The following is a 15,786-nucleotide window of genomic DNA, read 5'->3' on the forward strand; positions in this document are numbered from 1 at the left end:
GAGCTCAGCACGGAGGACTGTGCTCCACTATGGAGGAGATTTTATGTGAGGGGCTGTCCAGAGCAGCAATAGAAGGAAGCAGGAGGAGAGGGAATATTAATCTAGATGAGAGAAATTTAAAAAGTTAAAAGGTCTTCTTAAAATATATTTGCTTCCAAAGTTTTGTGGCATCAATTAATTCACGGGCTGAAAAAATTAATCAGTAAAAAAGTTTTAAATATGAATGTGTCGCAATGATGGATCATTCTGCCTGTCCACAAAATTGCATCTAATTAAGTGCACCTTTACAGAGCAGGTTCAGCTCATTTGAATCAGGAACATCTCTAGAAAGTGCATACACCTCGAAGGCACTGAGCAGTCAGACACAGTTCTGCAGTATCTTTCTTTTCCACCGTTTCTTAAATGCCCTTATGTACCAATATATGCTACAATGTACCTTGATTTGCAGTGAGGCTGTGAGTGAAAGGAGTTCTTGGGTTGCACTGGATACTCAGATTTTTCCAGAGAGCTTCCTCCCAGCATTGCTAGGTCAGCAACAGCTTAGAACAATGTGATGTGAGCTTCTTCATAATCATGGCCAGTTATGCCATCTACACTAATCCCAAAGCAGCCCTGGGAAATAACCCCCTTTCCCTTCTCCTAGACTGGATAACAGAGTAGAATGTTGATTAGAGTTCCCCTTGGACCAGGGCCCTTTGTTTGCTAGTCACCTCCCACTTCCTTCTTGAAAATGGCTGTGGATTTGGGAACCCTGTACTATAGTGGCAGGATGAGTAATTGTGCCTGAAGTCCTGGGACCAGGGGCACTTTATACTCCCTTAGGCCGAGTTCCTCCTACAATAAACACAGTGGGGAACATGAGAAGATCGTGGAGAGGGGGAGGAATGGAGGGAGGAAAATGACAAGAATAAAAGGATGGCTGGAAGGAAGAAAGAAAGATGTGAGAGAGGTAGAAAAGGAGAGAATATGAAAGATGCTGGAAGGAGGAAGAGAGGTGAGGGGAAAGAGAAAGATCACATGGGCAAGCTCACCTGAGCGAGCGTTGATCCGGAAGTGAGAGGAACCTTCCAGGGAGTAGATAATTGACTCTTGACCATATTCTCTGGACCGGTCCAAATCAGTGGCATTTAAAAATAGCACTGTGGCTCCTTGGAAAACACCAGAAACGAGGAATCAAAGATGCATATTTGTTAGCAAACTGATGGACAAAGGCTGGGTCAGAAAGCACAGCACCCCCAAACCAGGAAGCACTTTCATATCTATCCCCAGCTGTTCTTTCAATAGGTCTATGGTTTTCTATCCTGCTAACTGGTCCATCCCTCCAAACTGACTGCTGTATTAGCAGCAGCTCTAATACCCAATTCAAACTTGTCACTATGTCCAGGAATCCCAAAGTGAGAGACAATCACTTGGCAACTCTTAAAGAAAGTACACAGGCCCTCAGGGATTTTAAGTGCCATGTTAGTGGCATTTTAATGTTAATCCAGGGGAGCGAGGCTGCATGAGCCAGCTCTGGCCGGATGTGTGATCGCTGCTACCACCAGCTTGGTCATGACCAGCGAGCAGTTCACGACGGGTTTGCTACTTACATGCCCCAGGAAAGCTGACAAGGATAAACTCGTTAACAAAAAGGTATTTAATGTTGAAGGAATTTAAGTGCCACGGTGAGGACCTTTGGCTGCATAGCTAGGAGGAAGCTGGGAGGCTGTTTCTTTCACAAGTTTCTTTCTCAGTAAGACAAGGGTGTGAACTGTATGGGAAGGTGGAGAGTGGGGTAGCTTGAGCTCTAATTGGATAGAAAGTCATTTTTGCCTTTTACAGGTTTACTCTAGCTCTTCCGGTTTTCACCATAGAAGCACAAATCACGTACATGTTTTACTTGATATTTACCAGCAGAGCTACGAACAGGGTGATGCTGCTTCCTAATGCAACTGCCTGGTGAGAGCAGAAGCCCTGTTACCCCCTGGGTACAGTACGCACGGACACACAGTGTGGAAAATTAGGATTGTACCAAGCACAGGTGCTTTGGGAGTTTGTCAGGCCTCATGCTACCATGCAGGCGGGAGCAATAATTCTGCATTCAATATTCACCAGTTATAAGGATGGAGGCCCACTAGCATGGCTGAGCATCCAAGAGGAAACATGTGTGGATAGACTGCCCCTACCCATGCATTGGCCAGCCTGGGAAGGCACTGGGAGAAATACAAGCAATGCTTTTTTCCAACAATGCAGCAATGTAGGTCAGTAAACATGTGCCCCCCTACCAGTGTTCCTGGAGGTATGATCACAGATTCTGCCCTAGGCAGGCAGAATGCCATCAATTAGCACTGCTTGGATAGCACAGCTCCTCTCCCAACCCTTATGCCACTCTACCTATAGGCACCTTCATTGAACCCTGTATGGATGTAAGTACATAATCTATTTGCGAGTGGGATTTCAAAAGCATTCAGAGTTGCCTATATCTGCTTCCAGTGAACTCTATGGGAGTTTTACCATTGACTCCAGTGGGAGCAGAGTTAGGCCAACAGGGACTGTCTTTGAACAGTGCTAGCACAATGGGGAGCCCTGGTCCATGACTCCTAATCTAGGGCTCCTAGACACTACAGCAAAACAAATAATAAATAACACCACCACCACAGAGCGCTTTAGACACGCACAGGGTGGGATTTGCAATAGTTTTGTCTGAGTTATATGCAAGGGATGTATTTTAATTTTCAACTTAAAAAAGGGACCATCACACAAACTCTGGATGGCGAACAACGTTAACAAATATATGTAACCCACTGGTCAGCATGTGTTGTGTCTCCCCCATTGTGCCTGGTCCAGAGGATGTGAGCATTACAGTTCCAGCTGCAGAGGCCGGCTCTTTAGCTCAAGCTGTTGAGACGCAAGCTTTCAGCTCTAGAGCTCACTGGTTCAATCCCCAGTGCTGGCTGAGATGGAGGCTGTCACATATACACTTGGTAATGTGCTCATAAGTGTCATCCATCATTGAGCTATACGCCATCCCAAATCTCACCCACTAGGCAAATGCCAGAGCAAAAAGATACTCTTCATGGCTCAGTGGAAGGCCTAACAGTTTGAATCTGTTGAATCAGCAGGGGAAACAAGACCCAGAACCAATGGCTTTTTCTCAGAATGCCCTTCCTTCAACTCCCCCCATCCCTGTCTGATGCTAAAACACCCAAGCGGGTTAAGCTGCTACAATGGTATGTGTGGAGAGAGGCAATGTGCATGACTGTGCACATCTCATGTGTGTACAATGCATTATGTATGTATTAAAATCAGGAGGTCTGGGCATTAGGCAGTTAATTCTCTCTCTGTGCAGACTTGCTTCTCTTCGGATGCTGACACCCTCTGCCAGGTAGTTGGGCTCTTTTGGAATCTAGTGCCACATCCCTATTGGCTGAGTAGGCGGCCATATAAAATATTACAAGACAGACACCACAAATGGGAAGCTACATAAAGAGAGTGGGAGCACACTTTTCCATACCTGCCATGATGTCCTCCATGACAGTAATGACATAGGATGGCCGGCTGAACGTGGGTGGATTATCATTTTCATCCTAAAGAAAAAATAAGAGATGTTGGAAGACACTGACTTGGAAAAAGACAACAGAATAATGACAAAACTCTGGTATGATAAGACATGGAAATGTCTACCTCCTATTGACTTGCTGCCCCATTTGGACGAGAACAGTACAAAAAGGGGAGGATTGTCTTGTGGTTAAGGCACAAGTCTACAACCGGGAAGATCTGTTCGCAGACTTCCACTGCAACTCTGGTCAAGTTATGATACTTTGTCTTTCAGTGCCTTAGTTTTTTTAATCCATAGGATGGGGATAATAACATCTCTCTCCCTGGGGGTGTTGTGAAGGTTAATTAGCTACAATAGGAAAGTTGTTTGGAGATGAGTGCGCTATGTAAAGGGTAGGCATTATTACCTGCTAACACTGTCTAGGGGTCATGCAAACACTGGGAAAGGAAAGGCACCTTATTTTGTACATTTCTTTTCTACTCCATTTTCTGTACTACTCTCTTGAAAGCTTGAAAACAAAGGGCTCACCTCCTCTCTGTTTCCAAATTGTGGTCAGCACAAAAGGAGCGGGCAGGCATAAGGGAGCCACTTACGGCACCCTGATTCTGTTTTGTTTGGGACTGTATGCCAGTCAAACAGAAAGCATCGACATGGCAAAACATAGCTCCATCAATGCTCCTTCCCTCTCCAGGTTCTTCGCATTATGAGTAGGGAGTGCACAGCTGGCAAAGGAGCCAGCTTTCCCAGCTTTATGCCTGCAGACAGCTTACCTCCCCTGAAGGGAATTTCTGCTTGCCACTTTGGCCTGATCTGGCCACTCTGACGCAGTGGTTCAAAGTGGCCAAAAGTGTCTTTCCCTACTCATTTTTTAAAATAAACACATCTGATAAACACCAATTCCCTCCACCCATAGGCACTGACTCCATGGGTGTTTGGGGACTTGAACATCCATGGGAACAAAATAGTGGTTGCTGAGCACCCATTGGTGGGCCCCGTGATCAGCTCCTCCTCTCCCTCCCAGTGCCTCCTGTGGCTCAGCTGTTCAGCAGTGTGCAGGAGGCACGGGGGGAGGGGACGAGTGAGGGCAGGGCATGCTCGGGGAGGGGGCAGAACAGGGTGGGAAGACATGGGGCGAGGGCAGGAAGAGGCGGGACCTTGCGGGGAGGTTGAGTGGAGGTGGGGCCTGGGGCAGAGCAGGGATCGAGCACTCCCAGGGAAATGAGAAAGCCAGCTCCTGTGCCTCCATCACTCACATCCTTCATCTATAGACATTTCAAATGGAGCAGAAGCCATAGTGGCTTCCTTTCATTAGCTTCTCTGCATGTGCACAAGTACCAGTAAAGATGTTAACAGGAATGTCTATTAATTATCTGCCTCTGCAGAGCCACTATAATTCTAGAAAAGTGGTGGATTCTCTCTCTTGTTTTGCAACTGATCGAGCTTACAGTTTCTGGGAGGGATGGAGTGGGAAACTGATGTACAGAATCCCAAGGAGATGATTCCTTCTCTGATTTAAACATTTTCAGTTAATTAAGTCTGGTACTATAAACTGCTTTCTTTCTGGTATTCATCAGAGAATGTCTTGTGAGCATCTCCTCCTCCTCCAGCACAGAGTTTTAGAAGGAAGCAAAACATTACAAGAGCCAAAACCAAATACAAGCAACATCTCCTCCTCCCTCTTCTTCCTCAGAGCTGCACACAGAGATTTTATCATTCAGGATCACACTGGCCAATGACACATGATCCCGGAAGTCCCGGTATCTAAGGTGCCCATCCTGATGATGTCTTTTTGAAATAAAATGGATGTGAGCAATACACATTTAATAACTACCAATATTTCTTGCAATGTATAGTTGTGTCATTCAATCCTGTATACATTTTGCAATGTATTTAAATTAAATCACCTTTCCCTCCACCTGAAATATGCATGCCGCTGAGTGACACAGTTAAGCTGACCTAACCCCCATTGTGGACTGTGCCCTGTTGACAGAAGAATTCTGCTGTGAGGCTGCAGCTGTGCGGATGTAGGGCTTCCAGCGTAGACGAGATCCGATACTGATGCGCATGAGCTCTGCTCAGTGCAGGGCCTACAGCAGAGGGGATGAGGGGAGGTGACTTTATACAGCTTTGGGAGGCAAGCCAGTCCTCGATTACAGACAGACCCCCAACCTGAAGCAAATACTCACCAGCAACCACACACCACAGAACAAAAACACTAACCCAGGAACCTATTCTTGCAACAAAGCCAGATGCCAACTCTGTCCACATATCTATTCAAGGGACACCATCATAGGGCCTAATCACATCAGCCACACCATCAGAGGCTCATTCACCTGCACATCTACCAATGTGATATATGCCATCATGTGCCAGCAATGCCTCTCTGCCCTGTACATTGGCCAGACCAGACAGTCTCTAACCAAAAAAATAAATGGACACAAATCTGACATCAGGAATCATAACATTAAAAAACCGGTAGGAGAACACTTCAACCTCTCTGGCCACTCAGTAACAGACTTAAAGGTGGCAATTTTGCAACAGAAAAGCTTCAAAAACAGACTCCAACAAGAAATTGCTGAACTGGAATTAATTTGCAAACTAGATACCATTAACTTGGGCTTGAATAGAGACTGGGAGTGGCTGGGTCATTACAAAAATTGAATCTATTTCCCCATGTTAAGTATCCTCACACCTTCTTGTCAACTGTCTGAAATGGACCACCTTGATTATCACTACAAAAGTTTGTTTTATTTCTCCTGCTGATAATAGCTCATCTTAATTAACTAGCCTCTTAGAGTCGGTATGGCAATTTCCACCTTTTCATGTTCTCTGTACGTATATATGTAGCTTCTTACTACATGTTCCATTCTATGCATCTGATGAAGGGGGCTGTAGCCCACGAAAGCTTATGCTCAAATAAAGTTGTTAATCTTTAAGGTGCCACAAGTCCTCCTGTTCTTTTACAGCCTTTGTGATTCCCTTATTCTGGGTCCAACCAGGGAGTGGTTCGATGGCAGTTGCAAGTTAGAGCCATCTCAGCCACCATAAAGGGGCCACTGGACAACGGTGAATTGGGTTCATGATTCACAAGCGATGACTTTGCCAGATGCAGTAAGAGGCAGCCAGCACAGTCTACTGACAGCTTTAAACTGACTAATTTTAAAAGATTTCCATTTCTCAGTGAGCCCCCTATACATAATGGAACCAAATTAAACACAAAATCCCTATAAACATTTTCATAAAGGAATTTCTGCTCATTTCTTGGTGGTTATGAGATGGGGAGGGGCATTAAGCAAGAGAGAACCCAACTAGCTGACTCTGCAGGAGAAGCAGTGAAGCTTACTTCACACAAAGTGCTAGCAAATATACCTAATAAATAAACTCAAAAAAACAGGTTTTTTGCTCACTTTCTTCAACTGATTCTCACATCTGAAAAGCAGCTACTGCATTTGGCCAACTGGCCAAGAATGTGTGGAATAACAGGAAACTAACACTGAACACCAAGATACTGGGCTACCAGGTGTATGTTTTCAGCATGTTGCTATATGGTGGCAAGATCTGGACCCCGTACAGCAGGCATGATGGAAGGCTAAACACCTTCAACACCTGCTGTTTTTGTTGTACTCTAAACTTCAAGTGGGAAACCAGAGTTCCCGACACTGAAGCATTTGAGAAAGCAAAATTGTCCAATTTAATCTATGCTCAAACACAGATGTCTCCGTTGGCTCAGTCATCTGCATCAGATGTATGAAGGATCTTCTGTACAGAGAACCTGCAGATGCTCCATGGCCACTGGTACGACCTTGGTTCAGGTTCAAGGATGTTTGCAAAAGGGACTTGAAAACTGTCAACATCAACACCACAAGCTGGGAAGAAGCAGCTAGTAACAGGCTACATTGACTCCCTGGTGCAGTGCAGCCCTCCAAAAGAGGCTGAAGAGAGGTGGCTGAGAGAAAGAAAAGCAGAGAGAGAGAAGAGGGAAGAACAGCAGGCCCCAAGTGCTAATAGTCCACTAGTTTCATCCCTGACCCTGCACCATATGCCTACACTACTAGTGGCAAGGACTGTCACATGAGAACTGGACTTTTTAGCCACTTGTGATGCTGCAGCATGACATACAGTAAGTGAACAGCTTTTGCGCTTACACCATAGTCTTTCAAGACAGACGATTGCCACCACCATGTTCACCTATGATAATGTTAAGCGAGCCTATCTCTACTAGTAGATACAAAAAATATGATTTTCTTGTTGATGGTGTCCTTTTAAGCTTGTCTCTGCTGGGAGACAGAGACTACTGCTGTCCTGGTGAACTAAATTAACACTTGGTTTAAAATATTCCTAAAAATGGAAGGATCAGCTTAAAGGTGTTTTAAATGCCATTCATATAATGTTAAACTGACCAAACCCAACAACAGAAAGGAGTTAAAGATGGAAACTGCCAGAAAATAAAATACCCCATTTGCTTGAGTCCCTATGTCAAGGATGAGCTTCCAGAGGCCTCTGATAGCCCTGTAGCCTTGACTGATGCTTTTGCCATTGAACTTGATATTTGAGGCCATTTCACATGCCAGTGATGCTCATCACACTCTAATTAAATTGCCATGCTCTGCTTTGCTGGCAACAGGTGATCTTTAATCAGCCTTTGCATCACTTCTGTGATGCTCAGTTTTGCACATTATCCTCCACACAGCGTATGAACCTAAATGTGGAAATCCCCTCCACTTTGTATCTCTGATCTATACTCTCATTCTTGGCGGGCATGGCTATTGGGAAACCGTATCAAACTTATTAGTGTTGTATTTAGTGTTTAATTATGGGAACTCAGGAACAAACTTGCATATTGTGAGGTGGCGGGAGGATGTCTGAGGATGGTGAAAACAAGTGAATAAATGAGAGATTATGGAATAAATTCCCACCAACTCTGGGAAAACTTATTCTGTCATTTTTCACTACTAGGTTTTTTTTCCACTTTTCCCCAAATCGTCTAGTGCTGGCCACTGTTGGAGACAGGATACTGGCCTAGATAGCCACTGGTTTGAGCAGTATGGCAACACCTAAGCTCCTTCAAGAGAATTGATTCACCCAAACGGAGGAGTAAGAGCCTCACTTTCTGCCCACCACCAACCATGCTCCCAGGCTCATTATATTTGACTCATTGGCTTCAGAGAAACTGATTTAAAATGTTTCCCCACCACTCCACCTCCCTCGCCAAAGGCTCTAAAGCAAACTGTTTGTTTCAAAGCAAACAGCCAGTGCTAGCATCCTCTCTTAAGGGGAGACTTTGTCAATCACCAGCACCTCTTTTATTATATACTTCTATATAGTTACAGTTACTGGCTCACTGCGCAAAATAGCGTCTAGAATGTCAGTGACGGAAAGCTAGGCAGAAACTTATTAGTGGTGATATTTCCTGGGATCCTGGCATCATACTTGCTATTAGTTCTAATTCAGCGGCTCCCTCTACAAAAGCTTATTGTCCCCTAATGGGAAATCTACAAAGCGAGTTTGACTTCTTTATTAAAAACCAACAAGCAAAGGATGAAAAAAAATCACCTCCCTCCACACTCTCAGTCACTCTCTTGTTCTGTCTTTTTTAGCTTTAAGTGCCATTGTGAGCCACTTCATCATCATCATCATCATCTTTTTTTTTCTTTTTTTTCTTTTTTTCAGTTGAGAGAAAATCCCTTTGGTTGCAAGTGGAGAAAGTGACAGCTACTTAAAAATCACCAATGTACAAAATCAGCCAGAAGGAGATGACCTTTTCAAGTGTGGTCTTTAGACAGATGTGATTACACTGTCCATAGAACAGCCAGGGGAGGAAGTGTTCAGCCACTACTAAATTCCCTTATTTCTCCCTCTTATTCCCCCCATAATATTATAAAAAGAGATGGGGGGAGGGGGAAAAGGGAAGAAGAAATCACTCAATTCTTATAGCAATGAGTTCTTCCATCTTCTGGTCCGTGCACTGATGCCACTTACAAGCAAGATCAGATCAGATCATAAGACTGAAGGGTTATCAAGTAAACAGACTCCATTGCTGATACCTTCCTTGAGCCTTTGTCAAATCACAATATGTTGCAAATGGACAATCTGATCTAATCCTGCAGAGCAACATTTATAAGCTAATTTCCCCATCAGCACACACATACCATCTCTGATAAGAACACCTGTATCAGGGTGCAGAAGGCAAAGGAAAGCATCTGGTACAATGCAGCAACCCAAACCTTATCCAGCCAGGACAGCTAGCATTTGAAAAAATAAACAACTGACTGTGACTGATTCAGTGACTGATAATTTCAGACACTGGAAGTGCTAATGTGCATTTGATATTCATGTCAGACTCTGTGCTGTTTGGTTTCAGGAACCTTTAGCTCTTTAAAAATGAGGATAATGGGGGGAAGAAAAAGGAAAAGAGCCTCTATTAATCCTCTTGAACTTTGCAAAGATGGAAATGAATGAAGTCACTCTCCTGTCAGGCATCTGCTCTCTTCACCCCATTCTGATCCCCGTGTTCCACTGCTTTGCAAGCAACTCAGTGGAGGAATCTCCCAAGGCTTCCTGTCAGGTTACTTGGCATAAGAAGGAGAAAAGGATGACATCACTCTTACTAGTCCAGCTCCTGGGGTATTACCAATATCAATTCCAGATCAGGTGAATCCATCTATACTACACTCTGCTGAACTTACATCTTCTGTTCCTGTGTAACACCAAGTGCCCACAGCATGAGTTAAGAGAGTTACAGTAAGATCCAGGATGATGAGCTGATAACACCTTGGGGAGACCTAGCAGTTTCCATGAAGAAGAGTCAGATTCCCAGAGCAATCGTTATCAGGTTCTGAATACACATGACCTATAGAGACTATGCCAGGAATCTAGTGGGCGGAGAACAGACTCCGAGCAGGAACTATGGTCTAACCCTGAGTGATCACAGACTCTTTCTGTAGACTTGGGCTAGTTTACGTAAATGTTTAGTTTCTCTTTTTGTAAAATATACATAGTAATTCTTATTGTTCAGCTATGTGAAGACAGAAAGCACTTTATAACTGCTAAGTATTATCCTTACACCCCTAACTACCGCTGCCTATTGTGCTCCTCACCCTGCTATAAGCTCAAGCCCTTTACAATTAGATTTGCATGCCTAGTTTCCAATGGCTTTCATACAGTGAAAGGAGAGGAGAACAGGGGAATGGGGTCCTGATGATTGACTTCTGTTTGACTGTTTCCATGAGACCTCAGAGAGCAGCTATGTCTCTCGACTGAATCACCCTCTGTCGCTCAGACATAACAAATGTTAGAGACAGTCTGAGTTTATCTAGCCACCAGATTTCAACTCTCTCCTCAAAACTACTATAATGTATTGGACCATATCTTGTAGGCCCCTAAGGCTTGGGTTTGCAAAGCATCTAAGGGAGTTAGGTGCTCTACCTTTCAATGAACAGGATTCCTAACTCCTTTAGACACTTTGTAAATCCAGCCCTAAATTACTAATTTTATTTTTGTAAAGGAACTCTCCGCAAGAATTTTTTTCACTCTGCTTGTGGCTCACACCAAAATCAGTTTATGAGCTGCTTCAGCTAGCTCTGCAGAGAAGATTATGAACAAAAATTATTCCTGAGATGTGCATGTATATGTTAACATCACCGATGATGCCCATACTCATACAAAGCTAATTCTCAATTAGAAACACACAGAGTGGGGTAAGGTGGGTTTTATTTTAAAAACACCCCTCATTTGAGAGGGAAAGGAATGCTATTTCTTTAGGTTGCTATTAAGAGGGAATTTCAAAATAATGGAGAGAAGAGTGTTTGTGCGTGCATATATATTTACGTTTGTACATATAAATACAACACATGTACCATATCGTTGCACACGATATATTACGTATATACCCACAGGTGCTGGGTGATCTCCCTCTGTGATGCAAAGGCAACATCTGATGTTTACAACCGGAAACTGCAAAACAGGACTCCTGAGCGTTACTCTGGTTCTGCCACTTATATAGTCCGTTGGCTTTGGCAGGTCACTTAACTTCTCTGTGTATTATTTCACATATCTAAAGCATGAGCAGAATGGTCCCTATCTACCTCACAGGGCTTGTAAAGCCCTTTAAGATCCTTGGATGAAAGGTGCTATGTAAATGCAAAGCAGTATTTACTCCTGGAGGAATTCTGTGCCACTGCACACGTGCAGAATATATGTCCCCTGCAGATTTCTTTGCTTCCCCACAGAAAAATGACTTTCTGATGGGGAAGCAAAGGGAAGCCACATGTGACCCTTCCAGCAGTATTTTTTGTGTGCCCAGGGCAGCCGGCAGAGGTAAATCACTTTGGGGCAGGGGATGGGACTGGGGAAGACCCAGCTGGTAGCTCCTGCTCTGCGCCAGGCTCAGCTGCTAGTCCCAGCTGGCCTGGGGAGGACAGGACTTCCTCTTCCCCTGCACGGCATCCGGGGCCATTTCAGACCCACCCCCAGATTTCTCCCCCAGATGTAAGAAGCTCTGCAAACTCTCCCACCCCTCACGCTTCCTGCACCCATCGCTCCTCAGCTGCAACGGGAGGGATCACTGTACAGGGAGCTGCTCCCCTATCTGCCCAACCCCCATGCATCCAGACACCCTCATGCTCAGACATTCCTGCCGAGCCTCACCTCCCTTGCATCCGAACCCGCCCGACAAGCCCCACTCACCCTGCACCTGGACCACCCCAATGAGCCAGCTGCACCTGGATCCCCATCCTACTGAGCTCCAAGCAGCTACACCTGATTCCCACTCCCCCAGCATCTGGACCCCACACTGAGTCCCTCACACCAAGACCTCCCTGCCAAACTCTGTCCCCCCATCCCCGCTGAGCCCCACCACCTTCACCTGGACCCCCCCTGCAGAGTCCCATTACTGTTGCACCCAGAACCTCCCAACAAGGCCCTGTGCATCCAGATCCACCCTGCATCCAGATCCCCCTCTGAGCCACCTGCACCCAGATTGCCCCACACAGAACCCTCTCAACCCCACTTGGATCTCCCCACATTAAGCCCCTCCACACTTGGATCCTGCCTTGCTAAGCCTGCCTGCCCACACCTGATACACCTGGCATGGAGGGCAGGGCCCTGGGGTGTTTCTGGGGCAGGTCATGTCCTTGCTCTGTGACAGGGTTGGATGCAGCCTCATCGCTGAGTCTGTGTCGCAGGGGGAAGCTGCACAGTGATCTCCCACCTCCGTGCAGCCAGTGGCCTGTGCTCCCCAATGCCATGCTGGAGCCTCCACATTTATTCGACAAATAAAATTTGAAGAATTTTTTCAGAATTTTAAAATATTGTGTGCAGAATTTTTATTTTTTTGGTGCAGAATGCCCTCAGGAGTAAATATTTTTTACTAAAGTAGAAAAACAGCTGGGGCACTGACATCAAGCATGTGGACATACTCATCTGGCAGTGCCTGTGCTACTAGCCATTAGTACGCCATGATGAGAACTTCCTGCTTGGGGTAGGACTTTGTGGGGAGGGGAAGAGTGCAATGGCAGGCACGGCTGGTACTTACAAACACCTCGATGGTGATGGGAACAGTGCTGTTAAGTGATGGGACACCGGCATCCTTGGCCATCACAGTCAGATAAATAACTCCATTGGAGACTTGCTCATAATCCAGAGGACGAGTCACACTTATCACTGAAATGGCATAAAGCATTGGAGTAAATGCAGCTGGCACAAGCCCGCTTAACAGCTAACACACGTACCCGAACGCGCACACACACGCATGCACGCATTGAACAGCAGCAGAACAAATCTGTCTGGTACACTCCTGGAACAACCCATTGAGATCTTACCTAAACTAGGAAAATCTGTGAGTTTTCATTCCTCACGGCTATAACTCCACTTGTGCTACCACTGGCAGCAGCGGGTCACAGTGCTTACAATGAGAGAACCCACCATGGCTAGCGCTGGGGCAGTTGCTCCAGTGCAGATAACCACAAACGTTTCCAGGGTCGATGCACCCTTAGTAATCCACAGAAGCATTTACTCTGAGTCAGCCTCAGCCACTCAATGGAGTTATAGCCAGCCACTCTTCAGAGCGAGCACCAGTTCCCACCCCTCCCAGTAAAGCAATTGCATTTCTTAGCAGAATTGCCTTGACTAAGGCCAAGATTTTCAAAAGTAACAAACGTTGGGGGGAGGTCTCAATTTTGAACGCCCAAACTGAGACACCTTAAAGGGGCCTGATTTGCACCTTTTGGGGGAGGCAGGGACCCAAACTTTTCGGAAAATCAGCTCCCAGTAAAGTGGCCCGAGTTGGGAACCCAACACCTGAAGCACTCAAAATCACTAGTCACTTTTGAAAATGTTGGCTGATTCTTCTCCTGATCCCAGGAGTCAGGAGACCAGTGCCGAATGGCATTTCCACACACCACCTTCCGAATGCAGCCACTGCTGCAGGCTTTAGCCCACGCCCAAGCAGAAGTGTAAGGTGGATAACCAAGCCACCACTCCCCCATGAGTGCCACTCGGCCCCTTGCCCCTCCACTCATGGAGCACCCTACCAGTCCCCCAACGGCGCTTACCTCCATACCCTTCAGAGACACTAATGTCAAATGAACGGCGGAAGGCTGACGCTTGCACGATGCTGTAAGTGATCTGGTTATTTGGAGAGGAATCTTCATCAGCTGCCTAGGTTGAAGCGGAAAAAAGCCCCAGTGTTACCATATAAACACAGACGCCATCTCTGAGAAATGCTGCAGCCTAATAAGCAGAGAAAAGAAGGCAAACAATTTTGGGGAAAAGATGGGAGGGAAAGAGGCTAGGGGGAAAATGAACAGTCACGGGATGGGGGGAGGCAATAGTGGTAAGGGAATGGATATCTGTAAATGGACGTTCCTACAGTTTATACCAGCCTTTGCCCTAGCCTAAATATGGTCATAACTAACTATCGAGCAGGGATCGGCAACGTTTGGCCTGCGGCGCGCCAGGCCTAGCCCCCTAGCGGGCCAGGCCTGTTTGTTTACCTGCCGTGTTCACAGGTTCCGCCGATCGCGGCTTCCACTGGCTGCAGTTCGCCGATGCAGGCCAATGGGGGCTGCAGGAAGCAGCAGACAGCACATCCCTTAGCCCACGCCGCTTCCCGCAGCCCCCATTGGCCTGCATTGGCGAACCGCAGCCAATGGGAGCCACGATCGGCCGAACCTGCGGACGCACCAGGTAAACAAACCGGCCCGGTCCGCCGGAGGGCTTACCCTGGCGGGCCGCGTGCCAAACATTGCCGATCTCTGCTCTAGGTGGTGAGTGTGGTGGTCTGTGGCAGGATACCCCCTTTAGGCTACGTGGAAAGTGCATGCACGTGTCCAATTATTCCATCTTCATTCCAGCGGGTGCTGCAGGATGTCTTTCAGCAGGCTGGTGCTCACCTTCAGACTGGGGTCTCTCATTCCTTCTCTGTGTCTGCAGTGATGCCATCAAACAGCCCCTAGTCAGCAAATGGGGTTAAACAAAAGAAAGGCAAAGAAAAACCTGCAGGCAGCTCCCTCCAGGAGTGGGACCTCTCTTACGTCAGAGGGGCCTGGGAATATCAATGTCCACTTCAGAGTTCTCTGGGCGTACAAGCCTCAGTTCTTTTCCCCTTCAACTCAGGGGTTCTGCACCCTCCTTCTGCAAGGGCAGGGCTCCGCAGCTGTCAGTGCTCTCTCCAGGCCTGCCCAGTCCAAGTGGAGTTCCCTCTTTTTAACTCTTCCTCCAGTCCTGGCATGATTTGCAAGTGTGGCAAGACAGGGCCCCTCCAGCCCAAAGCAGCTTCTTAACCCCTTCCATGCTAGGGAGGAGTTTATATACTGCATCAGAGGATCCCTTACATTGTAAGGAACAGAAAGGCTTGATTTCCACTTGCTGGTTTCTTCTGGACTACCCTTTCATCCTCATGCTTATGCCAAATATCTTTTCCTCCTCTTACTTATGTGTGCCTTGGATAAGACGTTTTCCTTCCTTCTGGATTGCTTGCCAGAGTTTGTGAGGGCAAGACAGAAATATTCACTAATGATAGACACCACCTTGCTCTGTGAATTGGTGAGCAGCAATAGCTGACACGGTTTTGGAATCATCATCTCTCTTCACATCCCACCTCAGAGAGAAGAGTCACTGTGTCTTAAACGCCTGCTCTCCAGTCCCTCACACCTATAAAGAATAGAAACTTAGATCTAAAATATCTAAGAGATGACCACATTTCTCTTACAGTACTTACACAGCCTGAGTTTACTGAAGACAGATACCAG

At 46.3% G+C, this 15,786-nt stretch overlaps 1 protein-coding gene across 13 annotated transcripts in view; it reads right to left on the minus strand.

Annotated features, from left to right (window-relative positions):
• CDH23 (cadherin related 23) overlaps positions 1 to 15,786 on the minus strand; it is a 521,149-nt gene that overhangs the window by 168,135 nt on the left and 337,228 nt on the right. For all 13 annotated transcript variants that reach the window (XM_073353546.1, XM_073353545.1, XM_073353548.1 and 10 more), the window contains 4 exons: positions 14,089 to 14,194; positions 13,071 to 13,198; positions 3,494 to 3,566; positions 1,032 to 1,148 (listed from right to left, as the gene is read on the minus strand). In XM_073353546.1, the coding sequence (XP_073209647.1) occupies positions 1,032 to 1,148; positions 3,494 to 3,566; positions 13,071 to 13,198; positions 14,089 to 14,194 (424 nt within the window). The remainder of the gene's footprint in view (positions 1 to 1,031; positions 1,149 to 3,493; positions 3,567 to 13,070; positions 13,199 to 14,088; positions 14,195 to 15,786) is intronic.

The sequence above is a fragment of the Lepidochelys kempii genome, chromosome 7 (assembly GCF_965140265.1).
Source record: "Lepidochelys kempii isolate rLepKem1 chromosome 7, rLepKem1.hap2, whole genome shotgun sequence".
Taxonomy (NCBI): Eukaryota; Metazoa; Chordata; order Testudines; family Cheloniidae; genus Lepidochelys; species Lepidochelys kempii.